The sequence below is a fragment of the Sus scrofa genome, chromosome 11 (assembly GCF_054392235.1).
Source record: "Sus scrofa isolate SSC_HxYL_T2T_F1_AM1 chromosome 11, Sscrofa_HxYL_maternal_Yorkshire_Landrace_v2.0, whole genome shotgun sequence".
NCBI lineage: Eukaryota > Metazoa > Chordata > Mammalia > Artiodactyla > Suidae > Sus > Sus scrofa.
Window position 1 is genome coordinate 56,846,320 of NC_139393.1, and position 24,863 is coordinate 56,871,182.

At 41.0% G+C, this 24,863-nt stretch overlaps 1 protein-coding gene across 2 annotated transcripts in view; it reads left to right on the plus strand.

Moving 5' to 3' along the window:
- The window catches only part of SLAIN1 (SLAIN motif family member 1), a 78,734-nt gene that overhangs the window by 16,388 nt on the left and 37,483 nt on the right, over nt 1–24,863 (plus strand). For both annotated transcript variants that reach the window (XM_021065765.2, XM_021065766.2), the window contains exon 2: nt 6,557–6,696. In XM_021065765.2, coding sequence (XP_020921424.2) covers nt 6,557–6,696 — 140 coding nt within the window. The remainder of the gene's footprint in view (nt 1–6,556; nt 6,697–24,863) is intronic.

Sequence of the window (24,863 nt, forward strand, 5' to 3'; positions counted from 1 at the left end):
GAGAATAAGCAAAGGCTCAGACAGTGCATGAATTTGTGTGTGCATATTAAACAGTGAGGACAATTTATTTAGAAGTGGACAGATAAGGAAGTTCCCCAGTTGACCAACATTGTGGCTTGTTTATGCTGAAACTGTGGCACCTGCTTAATGCTGATTCGCCTGCCTGGTAGATGGCAGCTCCAGGCTCTGGTCTTAAGAACATTAAAAGGCAGAAAGCAGTCAGTTACTTACTGTCTTGGGACTTTTTTAAAATAAAGCTTCATTAATGGTATAAGTGAAATGTAACTGCATAGATTTAAAGTGTACTATCTGATAGCTTTTGACATATGTATACACACCCATGAAACCATCAGGACAGTCAAGATAGTGAGTATGTCCCAGTGCTTCCAGCTTGCTTCCAGCCCCTTGTATTTCCTTCTCTCCTGATCCTGCCTTCCTCCCACTTAGGCAGCTGCTGACCTGTTTTCTGGCAGTCTAGGTTAGTTTACATCTATACTTTTATATCAGTGAAAGCACATATTTGCACCCTTTTTCATTTTTGGTTTGCTCTGGCTTCTTTTAATCAAGGTAGTTTTTTTTTTTTTTTTTTTTTTTTTTTTTTGGCTTTTTATGGATGTACCTGCAGCATATGGAAGTTCCCAGGCTAAGGGATGAATTGGAGCTGCAGCTGCCAGCCTACACCACAGCCATAGCAACACGGGATCTGAGCCGAGTCTGCGACCTACACCACAGCTCATGGCAACCCTGGATCCTTAACCCACTGAGCAAGGCCAGGGATTGTACTCATACCCTCATGGATACTAATCGGGTTTGCTACCGCTGCGCCACAAGAGGAACTCCAGTCAAGATAATTCTTTTGAGGAGTTCCCTTCGTGGCTTAGCAGTTAACAAACCCAACTAGGATCCATGAGGATTCGGGTTTGATCTCTGGCCTTGCTCAGTGGGTTAGGGATCCCGTATTGCTGTGAGCTGTGGTATATGTTGCAGATGAGAGGCTCAGATCCCAAGTTGCTGGGGCTGTGGTGTAGGCCGGCATCTGTAGCTCTGACTAGACCCCTAGCCTGGGAATCTCCATATGCCACGAGTGTGGCTCTAAAAAAACAAAAAACCAAAACAAACAAAAGATAGTTCTTGGGAAATTCATCTGTGTTGTTAACATGAATCAGCGGTTCATTTCTTTTTGTTGTAAGAAAAGCTACTAGATTGTAGGGACACAACAGTGATTTGTTTATCCATTCATCTTTTTGTGAATATTCGAGTTGTTTTCAGTTTTGCGCTATTACAAATAAGTCTTTGTGTGGACACATGCCTTTTATGTTTTTCAGGTAAATTCTTTTTGGCTTTTGAGTGGCTGGAACAGAAAGTAGATGTAGATTAATTTTTAAAGAGACTGCTAAATTTTTTTCCAAAGTGTTGATACTATTTACATTTCTGCTGGCAGGGTAGGAGAGTTTCAGTTATACCATATCATTACCAAGACTTGTTATGGCAAGTCTTACCTTTAAGCATTCTGATAGCTTTGACTAGTATCTCACTGGGGCTCTGGTTTGCATTTCCCTAGTTACTCACGATGAGACTCTTTTCATACACCTGTTTACCATCTATACATCATTATCGGTGAAATACCTGTTTAAATCTTTTGCCCATTTTGAAAAACTGGGTTGCTTACTGAGTTCACAGAATTTCTTATATATTCCTCTTAAAGCTTTTATCAGATAAATGATTTTCAAATATTTTCTTCCTGATCTATGGTTTGTCCTTTATTCTGTTAATAGTCTCAAAGAGCAAAGTTTTTAGTTTTAAGTCTAGTAGATACACTTTGTTCTATAGATCACACTTTCAGTCTAAAAATTGTATCTAATAAATATTTGCTAACCCAAGGACAAAAAAACTTCTGTCTCTGATTTCTTGTAAAACCTAAACTATAAACCTTTTACATGTTTGTGATCTATTTTGAGTTAACTTTGGACATTCTGTGAAGTATGGATGAATATTCACTTTTTGTAAATGGATATCTATTTGTTCTAGCACCATTTGGTCAAAGGACTAGCTTCATTGAATTGTGTGTATTTATCAAAAATCAGCATTCTACATGTTAATATATCTATTTCTAGACAGTTTATTTTTCCCCATTGATCTGTTTATCTTCATGCCATTGTAAATTAATGGTCTTTATTACTGTAACTATTATTATTTTTTTCTTTTTTAGGGCTGCACCTAAAAAAATTTCCATATGGAAATTTCCAGGCTAGGGGTTGAATCAGAGCTGCAGCTGCTGGTCTACACCATGGCCACAGCAACAGCAGATCCAAGCAGCATCTGCAACCTACTGTACAGCTGTGGGTTAAGCTGGATGTGGGTGTGATCCCTGGCCTCACTCAGTGGGTTAAGGAACCGATCACACCCATATCCTCAGGGATACTGGTTGGATTCATTTCTGCTGCGCCACAACGGGAACTCCCCACTACTGTGACTTTTAATTTATGTTACTACAAAAAATTTTTTTTTTTTTTTTGTCTTTTGTCTTTTAGGGCCACACCCGTGGCATATGACTGTTCCCAAGGGGTTTAATTGGGGCTACAGCTGCTGGCCTACGCCAGAGTCACAGCAATGCCAGATCTGAGCCGCATCTGTGACCTACATCACAGCTCATGGTAACGCCAGATCCTTAACCCACTGAGCAAGGTCAGGGATTGAACCTGCAACCTCATGGTTCCTAGTCGGATTCGTTTTTGCTGGGCCATGATGGGAACTCCCCATTACTACAGAAATCTTGGTGAGATTTTAATTGATATTTTCTTAAATAGATCAATTTTGGGATAATTGACATCTTAATATTTAGTTTTCTGACCCACGAACATAGTCTGTCTCTCTATATCTTTTAAAGTTTCTCTTAGAATGTTTTTTAGTTTTCAGTGTACAGGTCTTGACATCTTTTGTCACATTAATCCTTAGGCATCTTAGGGTTTCTCTTACACCATTAAAAATAGGAAGTGACATTTCAAAAGTATTGGTTTCTGCTAGTATAGAAATACTTTTGTATTTTGATCTGGTATCCTACAGTCTTGCTACTAAACTCACTTATTTTAGTATCTTTTTTGTAGATTCCTCAGAATTTTTTATATAGATGATCATGTCATCTGAGGATAAAGACACATTTACTTGTTTCTTCCCAAACCAAATGGTTTTATTTCTTGTCTAATTGTCCTGGCTAGAACTTATAGACTCTTTATTGTTCTTGGTAGTAGGGGAAAAGTTTTCGGTCTTTCACTGATAAGGATCCTTTTTTTTATAAATGCCTTCAGTAAGATTAAGGATGTTTCCTTCTAGTTCTAATTTACTGAGGGTTTTTTTAGGTATGTTTTTTTCTTTGTATATTGGGATTATCACATGCTTTTTCTCTTTCAGTGTATAAGTTACAGTGATACTTGACTGTTAAGCCAACCTTTCATTCCTGGGTTAAACCCCCCTTGGTGATGAAGTATTCCTTTTGTATATGGTTGTTCTGAATTTGCTAAAACATTTAGACCTTTTGCTTTTGTTTCTTGAGGGGTGTCGATCTTTAGTTTCTTTCCTTGTAACGTCTGTGTTTGGTGTGAATGTCAGGTTTTCATTAGCTATGCTCGTCTCGTAGACTATGTTAGGATGTGCTCCCTTCTTTCTTTCTCTTTCTCTCTCTTTTTTTTTTTAAGACTTTGTGAATAATTGGTATTCTTTACATATCTGGTAGAATTCCATAGTGAAACCTTCTGGGCCCCCCTGGGTTTTTCTTTGTGGGTTTTGTTTGTTTTTGCTATGTTTTGTTCATTTGTTTCTGTAGTGTTCTTTGCTTTTTAACTCCTGTCTTTAAAGTGCACATGTTGTGAGAAGCATATAATTGAGTCTTTTATGCCCCCTTTAAACATGAAGAGAAAACTTGCCCACATGCCCATCAGAATATTTCTCCTTGGTTTTTATTGGCTACGACTGTGTCCAGCCCTTGCGCCTCAACCAGTTATTGGGCACAAGGGATTCATGGAATTGCCACAGTTGGCTCAGCCCAGTGCATCCATTGTGGTCCCCAGACAGCAGTATCAGCATCACATGGGAACTTGCAGACATTCAGGTTCTTTGATCTTACCCCAGACCTACTGAATAGGGTAGCTTAGAGCTGCCTGCAATCAGGTGTTAGCAATTTGTGTTTTTAACAAATCCTCTGAGCAATTGTTATGTGGTAAAGATTGGGAACAATTAGCTTAGATGAAACTTTACTTGGGGCTCTAGAGAGAACTGTGCAGTAACAGTTCACAGGTCTGATGGCAAAGAAGGATGAAAAGCAAGGATCTATACAGGTTGGTAATGATCTTGCTGTAGAAGACCATGATGCCTCCTGGGAATAAGCATTCTTAGCCACCGTATTTTCAATAAAGGCAGAACTGTTGTCCACTCTCTAAGGGAGGAATGATATATTAGAATTACTATTAGATTGAGTAAAAGAGATATTTTAGAATCTTCGTCTCTAACAGGAGTCAGCAGACTGTGTGGGCTCACTGCCTGGTTTGTATAGCGGATTAGCTCAGATTTTTACATATTTATTTTTTTGTCTTTTGTCTTTTTTTGCCCCCCTTTTATTTATTTATTTATTTATCTATCTATCTATTTATTTATTTATTGTCTTTTTGCCATTTCTAGGGCTGCTCCCGCAGCATATGGAGGTTCCCAGGCTAGGGGTCTAATTGGAACTGTAGCCACCAGCCTACAGCAGAGCCACAACAACATGGGATCTGAGCCGCATCCGCAACCTACACCACAGCTCATGGCTCGCTGGATCCTTAAGCCACTGAGCAAGGCCAGGGATCGAACCCGCAACCTCATGGTTCCTAGTCGGATTTGTTAACCACTGCGCCATGACAGAAACTCCTGTCTTTTGTCTTTTTGGGTCTCACCCGTGCCATATGGAGGTTCCTAGGCTAGGGGTTGTATTGGAGCTGTAGCTGCCAGCCTACACCACAGCCACAGAAACTGGGATCTGAGCTGTGTCTGCAACCTATGCCACAGCTCCCAGCAACGCCAGATCCTTAACCCACTGAGCAGGGCCAGGGATGGAATCTGAGTCCTCATGGATACTAGTCAGGTTTGTTAACCACTGAGCCATGACGGGACTCTGATTTTTACATTTTTAAATGATTGAAAAAAAAAGAATACTCTTTTTCGATGTGAAAATTATGGGAATTTCAGCTTTTAATATCTATAAATAAAGTTTATAGGAACACAGCCATACTTATTTATATATCATCTCTGATACTTTTGGGCTGCAGAGGGAAAGTTAAGTATTTGTGACAGAGACTGTGTGGCCACAAAATCTATATATTTACTAGCTGGCCCTTTACAGAAAAAGTTTGCCAACCCTGAAGTACAAGAATAATTTTCTAAGTAGTACATTCCCCAACCATCTGGGATAAATTACTCAACTATGTGGGAGACCAGACTATAACAGTAAAAGAGTGAATAATGAAATCTTATTATTTCAAGAATAAGTGCCTAATTTACGGTAACTTTGTTGGAAGGAGTATTACTTCAATGAGATTTGTAATTAGAATACAGCTTTACATAGCAAGGGTCAATGACTAGAGCCCATAATTGTAATTTTCTTTCCTCCTTTTTTTTAGTCAACTGTTGGTTAATTCTCAGGATAAACCTTTTTGTATAACCCTATCACTGTAAATATTGTAAAATTTACCTTAGAAGAGTTATCAGTGAGAGAAAACCTTTATCATTTGCAGTACCCCAGAGTGGATTCCTGCCCACTATTGTGTCATGGTGAATTCTTCCTAAAACATATCTTTGAAAGCTGCTTGGCTTTCATGAGAAAGAAGCATATACTAAGTTTATCATAGATTTGAGAGAGGGGGAAGATGAAATTATTTAAGGGTGGAGAGAGTCAACAAACAGTTGACTTTTACTTTTTTTTTTTTATTTGTTTTTTGTTTTTTTGTTTCTTTCTTTCTTTTTTTAGGGCCACACTTGTGGAATGGAAATTCCCGTGCTAGGAGTCAAATCAGGGCTGCAGCTGGGACCTACTACAACTCTTGGCAATGCCGGATCCTTAACCCACTGAGCGAGGCCAGGGATTGAACCCACATCCTCACGGATACTAGTCAGGTTCTTAACCCACTGAGCCATAATGGAAACTCCTAGACTTTTTTTTTTTTTTTAAAGTGTAAATGAGGTTTGCCTTATCTGCCATATAATGTTTATATACTTTAGCCCATGTGAGAGATGAAAATGTTCATTTCTAGACATATAAGTGAGGTGGTCAGACCATCATGATGCCCTCCAGCTCTCTGAGACATTGTTCCAGAGTATTTTGAAGTCCTCCTTGCCACCAAGCCACAAAAAAATGTATTCTACTACTAGGTGATATTTTCTGTTAAAAGCGATTGTGGTATTTGACGTAATCAAATGTGAGTTCTGTTTTGCTAGAAACTGTTAAATACATATTGTTTTCTCTCAAGTAGAAGAGAGGTAATCTCTATATAGCTATATAATCCCTATAATGTAGATTTCTTTTTTTAAGGTTATACGTTGGCTCTTCAAAGACATTCCTGTCATCAGAGAAATCCCTGAGCCCTTTGCAGTGGTGTAGACATGTCCTAGATAATCCGACTCCGGAGATGGAAGCGGCAAGGCGTTCCCTGTGCTTTAGACTGGAGCAAGGTAACTGCAAACCTGTGCATCTGCATCCTCAAACTCCTGCCACAGTCCACTCTGTTTTGTTGCTGGTTTGGGAATAGACACTTAAATTGAAAAACCTTACCCTGAGATGCAGCTATCGCATGCGACTCACTTCACATGTTTGTATGTCAGGGTTTCTCAGTATAGAGTATATTTAATTTTGTGCTAATTTTTAGCCAGTTACTCAGCTGCTTTTACATTGTGTTGTAGGAATACATATTATTTTTCTCTCTCTTTTTAAAGGTTCTGTTTAGAAATGTTCAGCAAATAGAATGGGCTAGCCTTATCCCCAGGTTCTCTGGGGATAGTTACATGATTATATGGCTCAATTCCCAGATAGCAAATTGGGGTTCCTCTGGGACCTGAGTACTTAGCTTTTGAGTTCCCCAAATGTTTACTTGGATGTCTAACCTGAAGTCCTCACCTCTATAAACTAGGAGATAATCTTCATATTGTAGGTAACATTATTTAACATAAGTTTAAGTCCAAAAGAAAATGAGGACAGTTGTAGCAGGGAAAAAAAGCAAAAGGAATGAGTCGTACTCAGCTCCATGGTATTTTGACGAAGTAGACTGATACTTCCTTAAGGCTGTGTCACTTAGGCTTTTGCTTGTCTCTTAACCTCTTGGCCCCTGTTTTGTTATCTAGGAACACTTCATTTCTGTTCCATGGTTCACTCACATCGAGATCAACTCGAGTTTGAGCGTAGAGATCCCTCCAGAGGAATGTCTCAGGGGAGCTGGGCGGAGGGCCAAGGGCATCTGCGATGACAGGTCCACCAGGGTGATTCGTACCCACACTGAAGTTAGAGAACACTGGCCATGATGCTCTTCAGGGATAATGAAAGCTTAGGAAATATGTGGACATGATAAGACATAGTTCAGTAGGTAACATGTCTTGAGCTCTTACTTCTGAGCATCAGTACATTAAGATCTTGATGTTTTTCATTTTATTCTGTCTAACTGCACTCATCTGAAGTAGGTACTCCACTCCCTTTGAGAGGTGAGAAAAACGAAGTTGAGAGAAGTTCAGAGGATCACCAGGGCAGAGTGAAACTTGGAAGCAGAGCCAGGGCCTGGGTCTCGCTGACACCGAAGAGTGTCCTTAACCCGAATTTTGTGCTTTATTGGCCCAGTCAGCAGTAAACATGAACAGAAACAGTTTTATAGGGGGAAGCCCAAACGAAACATTAGCATGTTTTATTAACCTTTTGACTCAAACGAAATAAGTGATGTAGTAAAAGAAAGTGGAGTGGGAACAAAGTATTAGGGTTAAACCTTGGATGACAGATGGGTGTCTAAGAGAACAGCTAACTCAGAGCCAAGACTCTTCATGCTGCTCCCATTTCCCAGTGACCCTGTGCAGACATGACATCCCTCAGGACTTTTCTCTTTCAAGGGTTATATAGGCCTTCCCTAAGGTTCCTTATTCAGACACTCCTGATTCAAGGATTTCTAAGTGTGTGTGTGTGTAAGAGAATTTGGCCTAATTTCATGTGGGATATAATTCAAATGAAATTTCAAATTAGTCTTTTAGTTCAGGGGTCAGCAAGCCTTGAAACTATCTGATAGGCACCTGATAGTAAATATTTTAGGCTTTGAGGGCCCGTACAATCTCTGCCATCACTGTAAGGCATCCATAGATACAAACATTAATGAATAAGGCTGTGTTCCAGTAAAACTTTATCTGTGGAGAGAGATGAGTTTCATGTGACTTTTGTTTTTTGTTTTTTGTTTTTTTTTGGTCTTTTTAGGGCTCCATCCATGGTATATGGAGGTTCCCAGACTAGGGGTCAAATTGGAGCTGTGCCACTGTCCTACACCATAGCTATGACAATGCCAGATCCGAGCCAAGTCTGTGACCTACACCACCGCTCACAGCAACGCTGGATCCTTAACCCACTGAGCAGGGCCAGTGATGAAACCTCTGTCCTCATGGATACTAGTCATATTGGTTGCCACTGAGCCACAACGGTAACTCATGATTTTTTTTTTAATGTGTCAAGAAATATGTTCTGCTTTTGATTGATTTTTAGGTTTTTTTAAATGGTTAAACAATATTTATAGTTGGTTAGATAGTACGGTGACAGGGGCAAGTTGGATTTGAGGCACTCAGGCCAGAGGTTCGCTGACCCCTGCTTTAGTTCATTTGCATACAAGGTAGATTTACAGATTGTTTTAAAAAATAGAGGCGAGGCTTTGTTAATTTAATGTGATGTAGCATAATGTAATGTAATTTAAAAATAATCATGATTGGTGGTACTTTTGAGATTTTAGACCAAGTGTCTGGTTATCTAATTTTCCTTCCATTGGCAAGAGACTAAAGCAGAATCGTGAGGTCGTGAAGACGTGAACTGAAGTTTTATTCATAGTGTAATTTAACTCATAGAAAAGAGTGTGAGCACAGAACTAGCTTTTCAAATCCAAAATTAGCCTTTTACTAAATTTGTGTGTAAATCTAAATCCTCTTTTGCCATGAGGCCAAATGCTTTTGTTCCAAAGACCCATAATCCATAATCCCATTATGAGATAAGTAATGGATTATTCATTGGATGAAAATTATTTTCGCAACTTAACATGTTTTGCAAAGCAATATATCTATAGTTTAGAAAGTATTAGTCTTACAGATACTAGAAGGAAAACAGCAGATCCCACCCCATCCTTCCATGCCTCATTTTATTAACCCGGAGGCAGTTACTTAACGAAAGCTATTTGTTCTGGTTTTGCTGTCTATCTCTCTTTTTAAATTTCATGCTCTATGGCGGTTGCTTCAGTTCTCAGCTTTAATCATGATCCGTTGAATTTCTCCCTAGGGTGGTAAAGGTTTCATTTTTAACACCCTTCCCTTTATCTTTTTTCTCTACGTATTTGTATAGCTTTTTACCAATTTTAGTTATGATAGATCAATATTGATCATGATGGCAAGAGTCATAGCTAATCCGTGCAGTATTTTATCATTGTGTTTCATGTTTTTTAGTCCTGTTTTTTCTAGAGTTAGTTGTAAAAACATACTTGATCTTCCTGATCTTGGTTGTTAATTTATCTACAGACTTTCCAAATGAACTGTGGTCTGTGCATTAGACAATGACGCCCAACCCACAGAGGGTTTTTATTTGTATTAACTCCCCCCCCCCACCCCCCGCCCCGGGCGCTGCTTTCTGTTCTCTTTGTGCCAAGTCTTACCTCCTTGGGCCTGTGCGCAGCTGGCCTGGTCCGGCTTCTTTTCTCATCCTAGGAACTCCCTATCCTATCTCCTGCGTTGTATTGCCTGTGTCCTAAATGCCGAGACTTCATTTTCCTTAGCTCCCCTACTTTAGCAGAATACAATCTCCTGTTGCGTTTTGTGGTGGGTAGGAGAGGAAAGAGGATATGTGGGAAATAAATTTTGAGATTCTCCTATGTCTGAAAATGTTTTTCTTAAATCTTTGTTCTTACACTTAATTGTTCTTTGGGCCTTTCCAGCAGAGTTTAGAGGGTAGTATTGTGTTATAGTTTAGCGTCATGATTGCTATTGAAGTCCTGTACCATTCTCATTTTTAATTCTTTTGATCTTTGTGCTTAAAATACTCTGGATAGTTTAGAATCTTTTTTTAAAATTTTACTGGAGTATAGTCGACTTAAAATGTTGTATTAGTTTCAGATGTACAGCAAAGTGAATCAGTTTTATACATACACACACACACATTCTTTTTTCCCATAAAGGTTTTTTTGTCTTTTTTTTTTTGTCTTTTTAGGGCCGCACCCGAGGCATATGGAGGTTCCCAGGCTACGGGTCTAATCAGAGCTGTTGCCAATGCCCTACGCCACAGGAACGCCAGAACCGAGCCATGTCTGTGACCTACACCACAGTTTATAGCAATGCTGGATCCTGAACCCACTGAGCGAGGCCATGGATTGAACCTGCAACCTCATGGTTCCTTGTCGGATTCGTTTCTGCTGTGCCACGATGGGAACTCCTCCCATATAGGTTATTACAAACAGATTTCCCTGTGTTATACAGTGGGTTCTTGTTAATTACTTGTTTTATACAGTGGTGTGTCTTGTTCTTCCTGGTATTTTGAAATTGCATTTTTTTTTTGTGCGAGACAGTTAATGGGCACTTGTAACCCAGAAGCTTTAGCTCCGCAAAATTTCATGCGTTAATTTCTTGGTGATCCCCACCCCGCATTTCAGTTTGCTCTAAATTCTTTCGTTTCCTTTTAGTCAGCTGTTGAATCTCCTGAATTGATGTTAAGACTCCATTAAGTCATAATGTTCAAGTCTCTTGAACAATCAGCACCTTCAAGTAATAGATATTGAGCATTTTCTTTGAGACCAGGGTTGTACATTTTTCTCTTGTTTATTCTTGATTTTTCGGATATCCTTTTTTCTTGAAGGTTAAAAAAAAAAGTTGTCTACCAAATCATTTTGCTGCATATTATTAAGCCTCTGTTCTGTGCCAGGCACCATTGTAGGTTAAGTCCCTGCCCTCACTGAGTTTACTAGTTTATGGACTTTCCTTTAATCCTGCTGTGGTGTTTGTTTTTGGTAAGGTACCCTTCTTGGTGTGAGGTATCTTAAAATCTAGTAGCTTTCTGTTTTAGTATAAGTAATAAAACCTATCTTTGATAAAAGCAGGAGAGGAGCAGCTGCTTGGGCTGGGGAGGGAGCCCAAGGGTTTTGGTACTCTCCCCATAGACTTTGCAGCGTTCATCTTTGTGGGGGACATGGCTCGGATCGTCAGTGTGGGAAAATGAGACACATGAACACGGGGAGATCTCGACAAGGCTCTTGACTTCTGCAGAAGGGCGCAGGTGCTCAAAAAGTGCACGCAAGGAAGAAAAGACCCTCCCTGTTTATCCCTAATGCAGGTGACATACCTGTCCCCTTCCCATTGGTCAGGTCAGGGTGCACATTCTTCTCGGTTGGCTAATTTGAAACAAATTGTTACTGAGAGGAAAGGAAAAGAGGAGGGGGTTGGGGGGGTGGTCGCAGGAAGGCATTTCAGCCGAAACCGGAGCACAATTGAGTAACCAAGATTTCCTTTGATAGAAAAGACGTGTTACTTGCCAGAATTCCCCCCTTTCATTTTTTATCAAATATTCTTTTCTTCAAACTCTTTGAGCCTGTTCTTGGTTCTCATGGTCTGTTGTGTCCATCAGGAGTATGGCGGGGAAGCTTGCTTTGTTAGGGCAGTTTCTATTAATTTTTGTTTGTTTATTTATTTATTTTTGTCTTTTTTGCTATTTCTTTGGGCCTCTCCCGCGGCATATGGAGGTTCCCAGGCTAGGGGTCCAATCGGAGCTGCAGCTGCCAGCCTACGCCAGAGCCACAGCAATGCAGGATCCGAGCCGCGTCTGCAACCTACACCACAGCTCACGGCAACGCCGGACCGTTAACCCACTGAGCAAGGGCAGGGACCGAACCCGCAACCCCATGGTTCCTAGTCAGATTCATTAACCACTGCGCCACGACGGGAACTCCTCTATTAATTTTTGAACAAGTCCCCTGGCACAGGGAATTATGCAACATGCAACTAAGACATGGACACTAACTACAGCAATTAGAGGGGTAAAGATTGAAGCTCTTAGTCCCTTCTATTTTTTTTTTTTTTAAACCAATTTTCCAAAAGGTCTGTGAAGGGGTCATTAATACTGGAATTCTCCGCTTAGGGCCTTGGTGATGGTGCTGTCTGGGGCAGTGTTTTTGGGAATGAATGTACAGCACTGGATATCAGTCATTACACATGCTCCACCCTTTTCTGCCAGTATCATGTCTAAAGTCTGTTTTCCCATGCCTTTTGGCAAGGTGGCCCTAGCTGTTGAGCTCTTTTTTCAATGGCATCTCTAGTGTAACTAATGAGTCTTTGTTGATTGTAATAGCTGTAGTTTATCCAATCAACATTTTTGTTTATGGTTGACCACCAAAAGAGAGCAGATTCAAACCTGGCAGCTACCTGATTTCTTGCCTTAAATTTATTTGGAAGACCTATTGAGTCAATATAGACCTGGGGGTCAAAGGACCCCCTCCCCCCTCCCTGGGGGGTGGGTGCTGCCTCGTTTCCTCAGGATTGACTGAGTTTGAGATTGAGGCCTAAATGCCAGGGTGAAAGGGCTGGCCAATTGCACCAAAGTACAGGTGTCACTTTGATTTTCCAGAAGGATGCCATTAGTGGCCTCCCATAATACCACCAGACATCTGCCCAGGGCCCTTGGAACTGGGAGTTATTGTGGGGGTGATGTAGGACCCGCTTTCACTGTACCTGGTCAGGTTGCCTAAGAAAGTCGCCTTTGCCTCTTGCCATTTTAGGCATGAGGAGAAGTTGACAATTTCGTTTGGCTGCCGAACAGTTCTCAGGGGCTGACCTGCAGAACCTTTGACCTCAGGGAATAGCAATGACAAAGTCCAACTGGATTCATTATTTCAAGCTGTTTTGTCCTGGAAGAGGGCCACCACACACTCAAGACCCTGTGGGTCTGACAACCATCCCAGAGGAAAGGGAACCTCTTGGGCCTCTGGTTTCCCTGTGGCACAAGTGTAACAGCTGCCTTTGTGTAGTGTGTCCACAGAATATTTTATCCATTTCAACCAGGCATTTGTGTCCCCATATCTTGTTTTTATACTTAAAGTCATCCTTCCTCCAAAGGTGAGGTTTCTGTTTCCTTCAGTTAATAGGGCAGTGGCGACTACCGACTGTATGTACTCAGCCATCCTCTGGCGACAGACAGGGTCCAGGAGGCAGGAAAGGAAGACCACCAGTTGGTGGCTTCACCCATGCTTCTGTGTGAGGGCCCCTAGAGACGTTCTATGCCCCATGCTTATAAATAAAGGAAAAGGTTTTTCAAAAGGACGGTAGAGCCAGAAGAGGGGCACCTGTCAGCGCCTCTCTTAAATCCCTAAATTGTTGTACCTCCTCCTGGCTCCATAGTAAGGGATCGGGGTCTTCCTCTACAAGCTTGGAAATAGTCCTTTTATATTATGTCTTTTTTAGTATGCGCAGTCCTGTTGTTGTAGGTTTTGGGGCATCTGGTCTTTATCCAAAAATAAATTACTGAGATAAACTTTAGAAACAAGCTTAGAATGTTCTTTTAGAAGCTCAGTTAAACTTTGCAGAAATATAACGTAATAGCAAAGAACTATTTAGGAAGTAAGTCTTAGTGATACTGACCACAATTAAAAGAAAGAGATTAACAGATTTAGCAAGTTTTCATTGAAACATCTCTTTCTCTCTAATTCTCATTTTTATCAAATATTAGCCAAACCCAGACTAATTTATTTGTCAGTTAAGTCTGGTAAACAACCTTGGCCTGATGGTTTATGTGAATAAAGTTGATCGTATAGGTTTTTGTTTTTTTTTTTTTTAAATTGGATTTGTTAGAACCTTATGAGGAATCTTAAGACTAAGCTTTTAAAAGGCACCTCAGGGCTAGGAAAGTCTTGCCAAGGGTTTGTCTTAAAGATCTCAGTGAATTCCTTCCCTTTAAAAAACCCAGATACCTTGAGGTTTTTACAGGCTGCATACAAGGGACCTTCCTAATTATCTGATAAAGCTTTTGGGAACCTGAGAGTTTCCATTCTCTGAAGAAATCAGGTAGAGAAGAGAGAAATGTTTCAGTTCTGCTTACAAAGGTATAATTTACCAAATTGCTTGTTGGGGAGAATTTCTTTATACTTGGAAAACACAGATCAAAAGCCAGTATTTTAAATAGAAGCCATAAAATTATAGCCATATTCATCAGTTCACACAGTCCAATGTAACCAATCCTTTTTGTGTAACTGTTTATGAAATCATCAATTTCCCTTTTAGAATTTTTTTTTTTTTAATACTCAGCTCATCATTAAGGTCTGGAAGTGAGAAACGTGTATTTCTTATAAAAAAAGTTCTTTCTATACGTCTTCTAGAAAAGGAAACATTTTTGCAAAGTTGTGGAGTAAAGCCACTGAGTAATAGTGACAAAAGACTTCAGGCACATTTTAAATCTTATTGCAATGCAAATTGACAATGAAATTTTGTAATTGTTGTGACATATAACAATTTGAACTAACTAGAAAAAAAAGAATTATAACATAGTACCAGTATATATCCAAGTTTCAGAAACTGTAAAAGTTCTAGAATATCTATATTAAAACATCTATTTATATAATCTGAGGTTTATCACTCATTTGATAACACTCTCTGTATTTTAACATTCCAAATAATTTTAGTAAATTTAACATTTTTTTTTGAATGCTTCAAGGATCCCATGAAGCATTTTAAAGTTAGCTGAGTTTAAAGCACTTTAATTAGAATTTGATAGAGTTTATAAATAAATCATTTTTTTAATTTGGTCAGATAGAATCTTAGGTTGCTGTGGGTAATACTTTTTTCTTAAGTTGTTGTGGATAATACTTTTTTCTTAACCAAAGTTACAAGAGATCTTAAAGTTATAAGAGATCTCAAAAGCAAATACAGCAGATCATTTAAAAGAACATGATATACTCTGTTATCAAAGTAGCATTCCAAGGAAACTTTGTCTTAACAAAGAAAAGCCAAGTTCCAGTTTTGCACCAGCTTATTTTAAAATTAATTTACTCAGTTAAACTTATTTTAATCTTAGTTCTGGCAATATATAACCCTTCTCTCAATGTCTACTTCCCACAAACCTTCCAGCACTTTCTGTATCCATTAGTTTGTCCCATATTTTCCATTTGAAACAAGCCAGAAGACAGACTTACTCTTTTTTTCCCTTGATAAAATAGAATTCCATTCCTCATTTCTTCTCACATATACCTTTTATGTCTCTCTTAGTAAGTTCTCTAATGATTTATCTTTCCAATCCTTTTTTTTTTTTTTTTTTTTTTTTTTTTTACTTACTTTGTCTTTTGAGGGCTGCACCCGCAGCATATGGAAGTTTCCAGGCTAGGGGTCTAATCTGTAGCTGCCAGCCTATGCCACATTCACAGCAATGTCAGATCTGAGCCGCATCTGCGACCTGCACCACAGCTCACAGATCCTTAACCCATTGAGCGAGGCCAGGGATTGAACCCGAAACCTCATGGTTCCTAATCCGGATTTGTTTCCGCTGTGCCACAATGGGAACTCTCGACATTGTTTTAACTCTCGCCTAGGTCTGGAATATGGTCCTGCCATATCCTTTGGTTTTGTTGAGGCAGTGGGCTTTGATCCCATGGGCCAGGGCAGCACGCTTATGCCTGCAGCCCAACCCTCCTGCTCTGACTCTGCGAGCAGCGGCAGTGCACTTGCACCTGCGTGGGGCTCTGCCCCCCACCCCCCTCCCGTGTTAACTCCACAAGCAGAGGCAGTGCGCTTGCGCCTGGGGGGTGGCCTCTGCGCCCCTCCCCTTCCCGCGCTCCCCGGTGGCTGTGGCATTTTGGGGATTGTAAGGTGGCAGCAGCGAGCCAAGGGGGTCCCATGGAGGGGAGGAGATCCCAGAATGTTCTTGGGTTTTCTCCTCATTTCCCTTTTGGTCTTGTGCTCTGAGGGGAAATAAGACCAACGGTTCCCGCCGCCAACAGCATAATAAGTTCCCTCCTGAGACCCCAGTGACTTGTCCTGGACAAACTGAATGAGCAGCTGACAGATCCAATCCTCGTCCCATCTGAACTTTGGCCAGAAGATGGATGGGGCAAGAAGAGGTGTCTGTGTCCAGATAAAACAGTATTTAATCATTCTTCCCTTCTTTTTGTCCTTCGTCCCCACTACTTTAATATCAATCCCAGAGGACTGTCTGGAGGAATCTGATCCCCTCCCTCATTCGATCCTCCAAGTGGAGGTACAGGTCAGGAAGACTGACTTCCCATTTCCCAGGATCGTGCTCTGATCCTCCGGTTTCATCCCAAATCACCAGTCTCACCCAAGACCTTTTGGGTGTCATGCTCCGATTTTACGATTTCACTGGAAATCGCCGGTCTCACCTGAGACCCTTTGAGGCTTACCAACCCCCACTTCCCTGACCACCAAGGAGGTACTGGATTGCACCCTCAATCTTTCCTACCTTGGTCCATTGACAGAAGTTGCCTGGTCATGGCGCGACTTCCCCCATTGTCAAGAACCCTCCATGGGTTTGAAGTTCACAGGCATGGACTTCTCAATTTAGGGCCACCGCAACAGGCCATGGGACATATCTCCCCTCCTCAAGAATCCACGCTCCAGTGGACCCCAAATCCCGGACGAGCCCCCAAATCTGTTGGGGACATGGCTCAGATCATCATTGTCAGAAAATGAGACAAATGAACATGAGGAGATCTTGAGGCTCTTTACTTCTGCAGAAGGGTGCGGGTACTCAAAAAGCACGTGCAAAGAAGAAAAGACCCTCCTGGAATTCCCGTCATGACTCAGTGGTTAATGAATCCAGCTAGGAACCATGAAGTTGCCGGGTTCGATCCCTGACCTTGCTAGGTGGGTTAAGGATCCGGCGTTGCCGTGAGCTGTGGTGTAGGTCGCAGACGCAGCTCAGATTGCACATTGCTGTGGCTCTGGCGTACGTAGGCCTGCAGCTACAGCTCTGATTAGATCCCTAGTCTGGGAACCTCCACATGCTGCAGGTGCAGCCACAGAAAAGACAAAAACCCAGGAAGACCCTCCCTGTTTATTCTTAATGCAGGTGATGTACCTGTCCCCTTCCCACTGGTCAGGTCAGGGTGCACATTCTTTTCAATTGGCTAATTTGAAACAAATTGTTACTGGGAGAAGAGGGAAAGAGGAGGGGGTCACTGGAGGGCCTTTCAGCGGAAACTGGAGCAAAATGGAGTAGCCAAGATTTTCTTTGATAGAAGAGACATTATATTACTTTCCACAATCTTGTTTTTGCTTCACCATAGAACTCGCTACCCTCGGTGGTACCTTTACCTTCAATTTCAGAGCTTTTCCAGGTCCTTGTTCACTTATCCCCATGTTGGGCCCTCAGAGCAGAGAATGCTGAAATTCAACTGGGTCCATCACCTAATGTTTGTTTTTTCATTTTTACATAAAATGACTCCTTAGTCTGATAGTGTCTGTTTGCCTATTCAGTCTTCATTTAGCCTTGTAAGACTTGAGTTAGCTGTCATTCTGGTGTGGTTTTGTAAGAGAATAGAGAGGAAATCCTATTAGTCTCCATGTCAAAGAATTCTTACCAGCTTCCAATTAAGGGATTCTCCGTCAGTGACAGCTAGTTAACTGGTATCAGAAGTTACCATTGTAACTTAAACTTTATTCCTAATGTATCATAAATATTTAATTCAAATAATGTGAGTATTACATATTTTAAAGTTTTCAAGTAACTCCCTAAAAAGCATTTTTTTGGGGTTTGTTTAGACTTCATTTCTCTTGAACAATGAGTACCTTCAAGTAATAAATATTAGTGGGCATTTTCTTTGAGACCAGGGTTGTATCTTCCTTTGAATATAAATTGCCTAAGGACGGGACTTTGTTTTGTTGGTCATACCAGTTATAGAAGGGAACCTGACATATAATAGACACTGTTGCTAAAGTAAATGAATTATTTAAAAATTCTTTATGAACTCAGTGTCACAGTTACTCCTGTTATAATTTCGGTTGTGCTTTTGGCAGAGTGGAGTCTTTGCACCACTTTCCTCACCAGCCGCCTCTTTCTTTCAGAACAAAGATTGGCGTCACTTACAGTATCTGCTTGCAGCTTGGTTTTTCATTCACAAACGTGTTTACTTTAAAATAATCGGTTTTCACTTACCTTACTACATTTTGTTGCAAAATGATTACTGATTGATTTTACATGCTTCTCCCAACCACTCACCCAGAGGATGGCTTCATTAACACCAACCACTCTAGGACAAGGAGCAATTAGAGGTGGGACGTGAGGAAAGGCAAAGTTAGTTATCCTCTGTCTCTGTCCCTCTTTGACCAAGGGATAGGTAAATGTTCTGTAATGTTAGCCTAAAACTTCAGATAAGATGCTGCTTAGCAGAGAGCAGATATTTTAGATATCTTTTTTATTTCTTGATCCTGACACTGCAAGGAAGACAACAGTTAAAGATGAACTCCCTGAAAACACATGGAGAGGGGCCATAGTTATGAGCCAAGGTTTCTCTAGTGGGTGGACCTTATGCCCTCTCAGGTCCCTCGGTCTTACAGCTCCTATGTCTCATTCCCTCTTATATCCTAGGAACTTAGTCTGTGCTGTTTTCCTGGTTGCAAATAAACTGTCTTTCCTGCTTAAGGCCTAAGCATCCTCAGGAATACATCTGAGTCAGGGTTTGTCAAAGTGGGTTTCTGAAGATACCCTGGGTAGCATTTCTCCCAAGACTGTCTCTAGTGGTATAGTTGCTGACGAGCTCATGTGGATTTTGACTTCTGGAAGGGCCTGACTCTCTCCCTGCCGCCTGCCGTCTTGATTTGGGAGGGTCTTCAAATAACCTCTGTGCCAAAGCTGACAACTTTGTGACCCTGGATCTAGATTACAAATCTTGGTGAATTAGGGGAGAATGTATGGGAAGGGGTTCAAGTCTCATCAGGAGGTAGTGAGAACAGGCTTATTAAAATCCTGCTCTTTGAAGGAAGTTTGTCTTTCTGAAGAAAATGAGGGAAAATGAATGTTTTGTAAAAGTTAATTTTATAGGGAGATGGCACCCACATTATGACTGTTTTTAAGTTACTGCTCAAAGGAAAGCTTTGTTGTCACAGTTGTAATTTTGCCAACTGGTCAAGTGCACACACGTTTTGTGTTTAAAAATACAATAGGGTATTTATTGGGTATATATATATATTTATATTTATATAATAGATGACCAATATGTATCCAATACTCTTAAATTTCCATGGGGACTATGAATTGCCTTTAATTAAAATGTTAATACTTGAATTATTAAATTAATTGCAATTTTGTGGATCCTGAAACTCACCTTGCCCCTTTTCCACACTGGTCTTAATGTTCAAATTGTATGCTTTATAAAGTCACTTATGTATCAAGTAGTCAGCACAGGCAAGTCACTTAAGCTCCCTCAGCCCCTTCTACATTTATGTTATTTTATAGAGTTACTGTAAGCAGTTAAGTGAAGATGTTTGTAAAGCAGACATAATAAAGACTTAACTATTTGGTCTCTTTCCTAATATATTTGAATAACATAAATGGTTTATTTGGATAATGTACAGAGAGTAATATTAAAAGTAAAGTAACTAGTTGCTGAAAGTTAAATCTTCTAGCACATCTAAATCTCCAGTCTTTTTTTTTTTTAATTAAAAAATTTTTATTTTATTTTATTTTATTTTTTTGCTTTTTAGGGCTGCACCTGCGGCATATGGAGGTTCCCAGGCTAGGGGTCAAATCGGAGCTACAGCTGCCGGCCTACACCACAGCAACGCGGGATCCGAGCTGCGTCTGCGACCAACACCACAGCTCACGGCAGTGCTGGATCCTTAACCTACTGAGCGAGTCCAGGGATCAAACCCGCAACCTCATGGTTCCTAGTTGGATTCGTTTCCTCTGCTCCACAACGGGAACCCCTAAATCTCCTCTTTTGATATAACATTTTAAAAACCTAGAATGATATTTCCTCTTTTTCTTGGCTGATTTTTCCCTATTGAAAATGGTCCTAACAGTGTTTGCTCTGTTCCATTTGGAAGTACCCTGTTTTTTAAGCATCTTTTTATTTAATTTTTAACATGTGTATGCCTTTTCCTCAAATAGATTAAGCATCTTAGGCCAGGGGACCTTTCCTCAATTACCTATTGAATCATCAGTGCTTACCAAGTCTTCAAACATATTTTTAAGTTCTGAATGTCTGTTTTTTTGTGATTTACTGAGCACATGTAAATCTCTTAAAGCAAAGAAACGAATGGAACATTTGGCATTGTAAATGGCATCCAATTAGTCAAAGCCAAAAAACATGTATATAGTGATGTTCATTGAACTGTTAGTTCTGAGGGTGGAGCTTTTGGTCTGTTGTGTTCCCTGCTGTCACCCTCCCAGTGCCTGGCAGAGCACTATCCTGTGGAAGGCGCTGAGTGCTCATTGTTGAGTGGACGGATTTGGTGGAGGAGTTTTTAATCTAATAGTTAGACTTCGTGTCCCTTGTGCCTCAGCCCTGCTTATCTCTGTGATTAAGCGCAAGTCACTTGTTTCCAGGGTCTTGTCTGTGAGGACATTCAACAGATTTCACAGGGCTATTAGAAAGGTTTCAGGAAATGATGAATATGAAATTACTTTGAAAAATGTGAAGTGTTGTGTAAATATATGGACACATTCCTAATAGGCAGTTCTTTATTCAGAAATGGAACCAAAAAATACAGGGAATCCTCTTAGTTTGGCTAAAGCAAATAGCATTTTTTTCTTGCAGGGGGCAGATCTGTTTTATAAATAAAGATACTTATTAGAGCTAGGGAATCTCAAACTGAACTATTTTATGAATAGTTTATTTAAGAACACAGAAAATTCAGGAGGACCTCCTTAGTCTTCCTTTTCTTCTAGTACTTCTTAAATCACATGATTCCATTTGACTTGCTTTTCTTTATTCTTTCTGGCTTCCCCCACGCACTTAGAATATAAATAACAAACACCCTTAGAACTTTCGTGGGCAGCATTGACTCACACTATAGCTTAAATTGGAATAAGGCTAATATAGAACCTTTTGGTAATTACAGGTGTCATGAGGCTGGGGTGTTAAATAACCAAATAATGATCAAAAAGTTTATCTAAGTAATTTGAAACACCCAATATGTGGCTCAGTTAATTCGGGGCCAGTTAATAAAAGCCTATCTTACCTTCAGATTCTTGAATGTCCATAACTGTTGAATCAGGACAGGTCACGTTTGAGGAGCGTGGGGGATAGTTTTCACAGACGGTGTAGTCTTGCACACTTAGCTATCTTGGGTCGTGTTTCCCTGTGACCATCTCCCATCTCCTCTGGGATTATATACAAAGCGAACGTGAATAGATATTTTACCTCTATTGAATTTTTCTTTTATCAGCATATGACCCCAGTTCCCATTCTTGTCTCAGTTGTCATGATGGAGTGTTTCTCTAAATTTAGCCGAAGAAGAAGAAGAACGTCGTCCACTAACCCAGGGCTCTGAAGCTGGCCTTTTCATTCGCAAAAAGCCATCAGATTGAACTGAGACGTTGAGAAGCTTATCGAGTGTCTGTCTCCTGGAACCTGTCCAGTCTCTCCTTGCGCAGCCCAAGATGGTATCTCCATGAGCTCGTGTTTCCAGTCTTGAGGTGCCCTGTCAAATTTGGAACACAAAATTAAAACTTAGTCTGTGCAGTTCATTTTAAGTAAGCTCTGTAAAGGATTCCCTTTCTCACTGGAAAAGTAATCGGGAGTCACTGAAATTTCTTTGCAGAGACAGGGTCTCTTGACATTGACTGTTATCTCCGTGTGGAAATTGAAGATGCATTGTCATGGCTATGTGTTTCCATCATTTCTGTGCCTTGCCCTTATGCTCAGAATAGCCTAGGTGCATTTGCTCAGTATTGGGAATGCTGTTGAGTCCAGTAAGTAACACATAATTAGGGGTTGCATTCCTATGTAGTTCACAGTTTCTGTCCCATTATAACAGCAGCATGGCTGTGTATTTGCCAGATATTCCTAAACAGTCCATTCTTTTGCCAGTTATGCATGTGTTTCTGTGTGGGATTTTTTCATTTTGTTTTTTTGTCTTGCATTTCTACCATGATTTGAAAGGTGCTTATTAAAATATGCAATAATTATGGCAGTTCATAATTTTTTTTTTGTCTTTTCAGGACCACATCTGCAGCATATGGAAGTTCCCAGGCTAGAGGTCAAATTGGAACTGTAGCCGCCGGCCTACACCACAGCTTCAGCAAAATCAGATCCAAGTAGTGTCTGCCACCTACACCATAGCTCATGGCAACACCGGATCCTTAACCCACTGATCGAGGTCGGGGATCAAACCCACGTCCTCATGGATCCTAGTCAGGTTTGTTAACCACTGGGCCACAGCGGGAACTCCCATAATGTTTGTTATAGAGAATATGTAATTGACATGCTATTGAGTTACCTACTATTGGGGACATGGCTCAGATCACCAGTGTGGGAAAATGAGACACATGAACATGGAGAGATCTCGACAAGGCTCTTGACTTCTGCAGAAGGGCGCAGGTGCTCAAAAAGCTCGAGCAAAGAAGAAAAGACCCTCTCTATTTATCCCTAACGCAGGTGATGTACCTGTCCCCTTCCCATAGGTCAGGTCAGGGTGCACATTCTTCTCCGTTGGCTAATTTGAAACAAATTGTTACTGGGAGAAAAGGGAAAGAGGAGGGGGGTGTCTCGGGGAGCAGGAGGGTGACAGGAGCAAAATGGAGTAACCAAGCTTTCTTTTGATAAAAGAGACATTATGTTACTTTCCACACCTACTCCCATGAGAAAAAAAATAAAACAATAGAGATTCTCCCAAAGCAGTTGTTTACTTTCACATTCCTCTGATGACTGATTGCATTTACTTTGATGGTAGTAGAAGTTTATTTTATTTGTTTCTTGGAACTGCTATGAAACAATGAATGCAAAAATTTGTAGACACCTTTTCAGAAACACTAGGCCTTGATCAGAGAGATGAGTCAGATGCTAAATCATGGAGTCAGTATCTAGAGTGCTTGCTGGATGCAGGCACAATGCTGGGGACTAAGGGTATGGTGGCAGGATAAACTCAGTATCTGGCCTTTGGAGCATGCAGTCTGGCACAAGGACAGATGCATGAATAGCAGCTCTTGTTCCTTTTTTTCCTTTTCTGTTAAGTGTGATGAGGAGTTCCCGTGGTGGCTCAGTGGTAACAAACCCGACTAGTATCCCTGAGGACGCAGGTTCCATTCCTGGCCTCAGACAATGGGTTAAGGATCCAGTGTTGCTGTGAGCTGTGTTGTAGGTCACAGATGTGGCTTGGATCCCTCGTTGCTGTGGCTGTGGTGTAGGCCGGCAGCTGTAGCTCCAATTTGATCCCTGCCTAGCCTGGGAACTTCCATATGTGGGGGGCACAGCCCTAAAAAGACAGAAACATAACAAAAAAAAGATGATGATGCTCTCGGGCCTGAGTCTTGAGGGGTATATCCAGGAAACGCTTTCCTGTGGATGTGACATGTCGAAAAGCCAGTAAGAGTTCAGTGGGTAACTGCAGGAGAGCAGGGCAGGGCCGCGGCCCGCACATGGGAGGGCCCTGAGATGGGATGAGCCTGGTGGAAAGAGGAACCGGCAGGCCCTTGCGGTGGGAGTGGAGTGGAGGGAAGTGGAGAGGGAGGATGCGTGAGCAAGTGGAGCACGTTTAGAAACTAAAGTGTGCATGACTCTGGACAGGAAAGTTACAAGGCACTGTGTGAACTGTCTTCTAAGACAACCTTTTTTGCAATCTGGCAAAACTTGGAGGGTGAAATAGTGATTTTAGGAATTCTTTGGAATGTGAGTAAAGCTCAGCTCTATAGTGTTTTTTTAAGGAGGATTTTTTAACTTAGTGAAGCTTGGAAGTGTTTTCTCCTGCTTCTGTCATGCCTATCCTGATTTTCTTACGTTACCTCCCGAGAAGTAGTAGTTTAAAATGTGGCCAAAGTCTTCATGATGCTTAATTTACCTTGAAAATATAAGGTTTTGATAGTCTCATTTATTTATGATACATGGAGCTTTATTTATTTATTTTGTCTTTTTGCCATTTCTAGGGCTGCTCCCATGACTTATGGAGGTTCTCAGGCTAGGGGTCGAATCGGAGTTGTAGCCGCCGGCCTACGCCAGAGCCACAGCAACAGGGGATCTGAGCCGCATCTGCAACCTACACCACAGCTCACGGCAACGCCGTTAACCCACTGAGCAAGGGCAGGGACCGAACCCGCAACCTCATGGTTCCTAGTCGGATTCGTTAACCACTGAGCCACTACGGGAACTCCATGGAGCTTTAAACTTGTGTGTGGTAACAAGTTGCCTGTGTTTGAATTTTGGAGTGCTTGTCATTTTGTAGCTGTGTGTTTATGATGTGTGTGTAAAAGTATCAATCTTTTGAAATTGGGGTTTTAGTCATCCTGTGTATGGGCATGTGTGTACATTCAGTGCACACGCCGTGTGATCACATGTGACTTTCCATCCTCCTAGCGTTTTCAGATAAGGAAAGCTGGATCAGGAAAGGGGTTTCCTGGCAGGAGGAGTTGCTTGCATGTGCTGAAGATGATGATGGCCAGTGGTGGGGATGTCTGATCTTCTGCATAAAACAAGATCGCT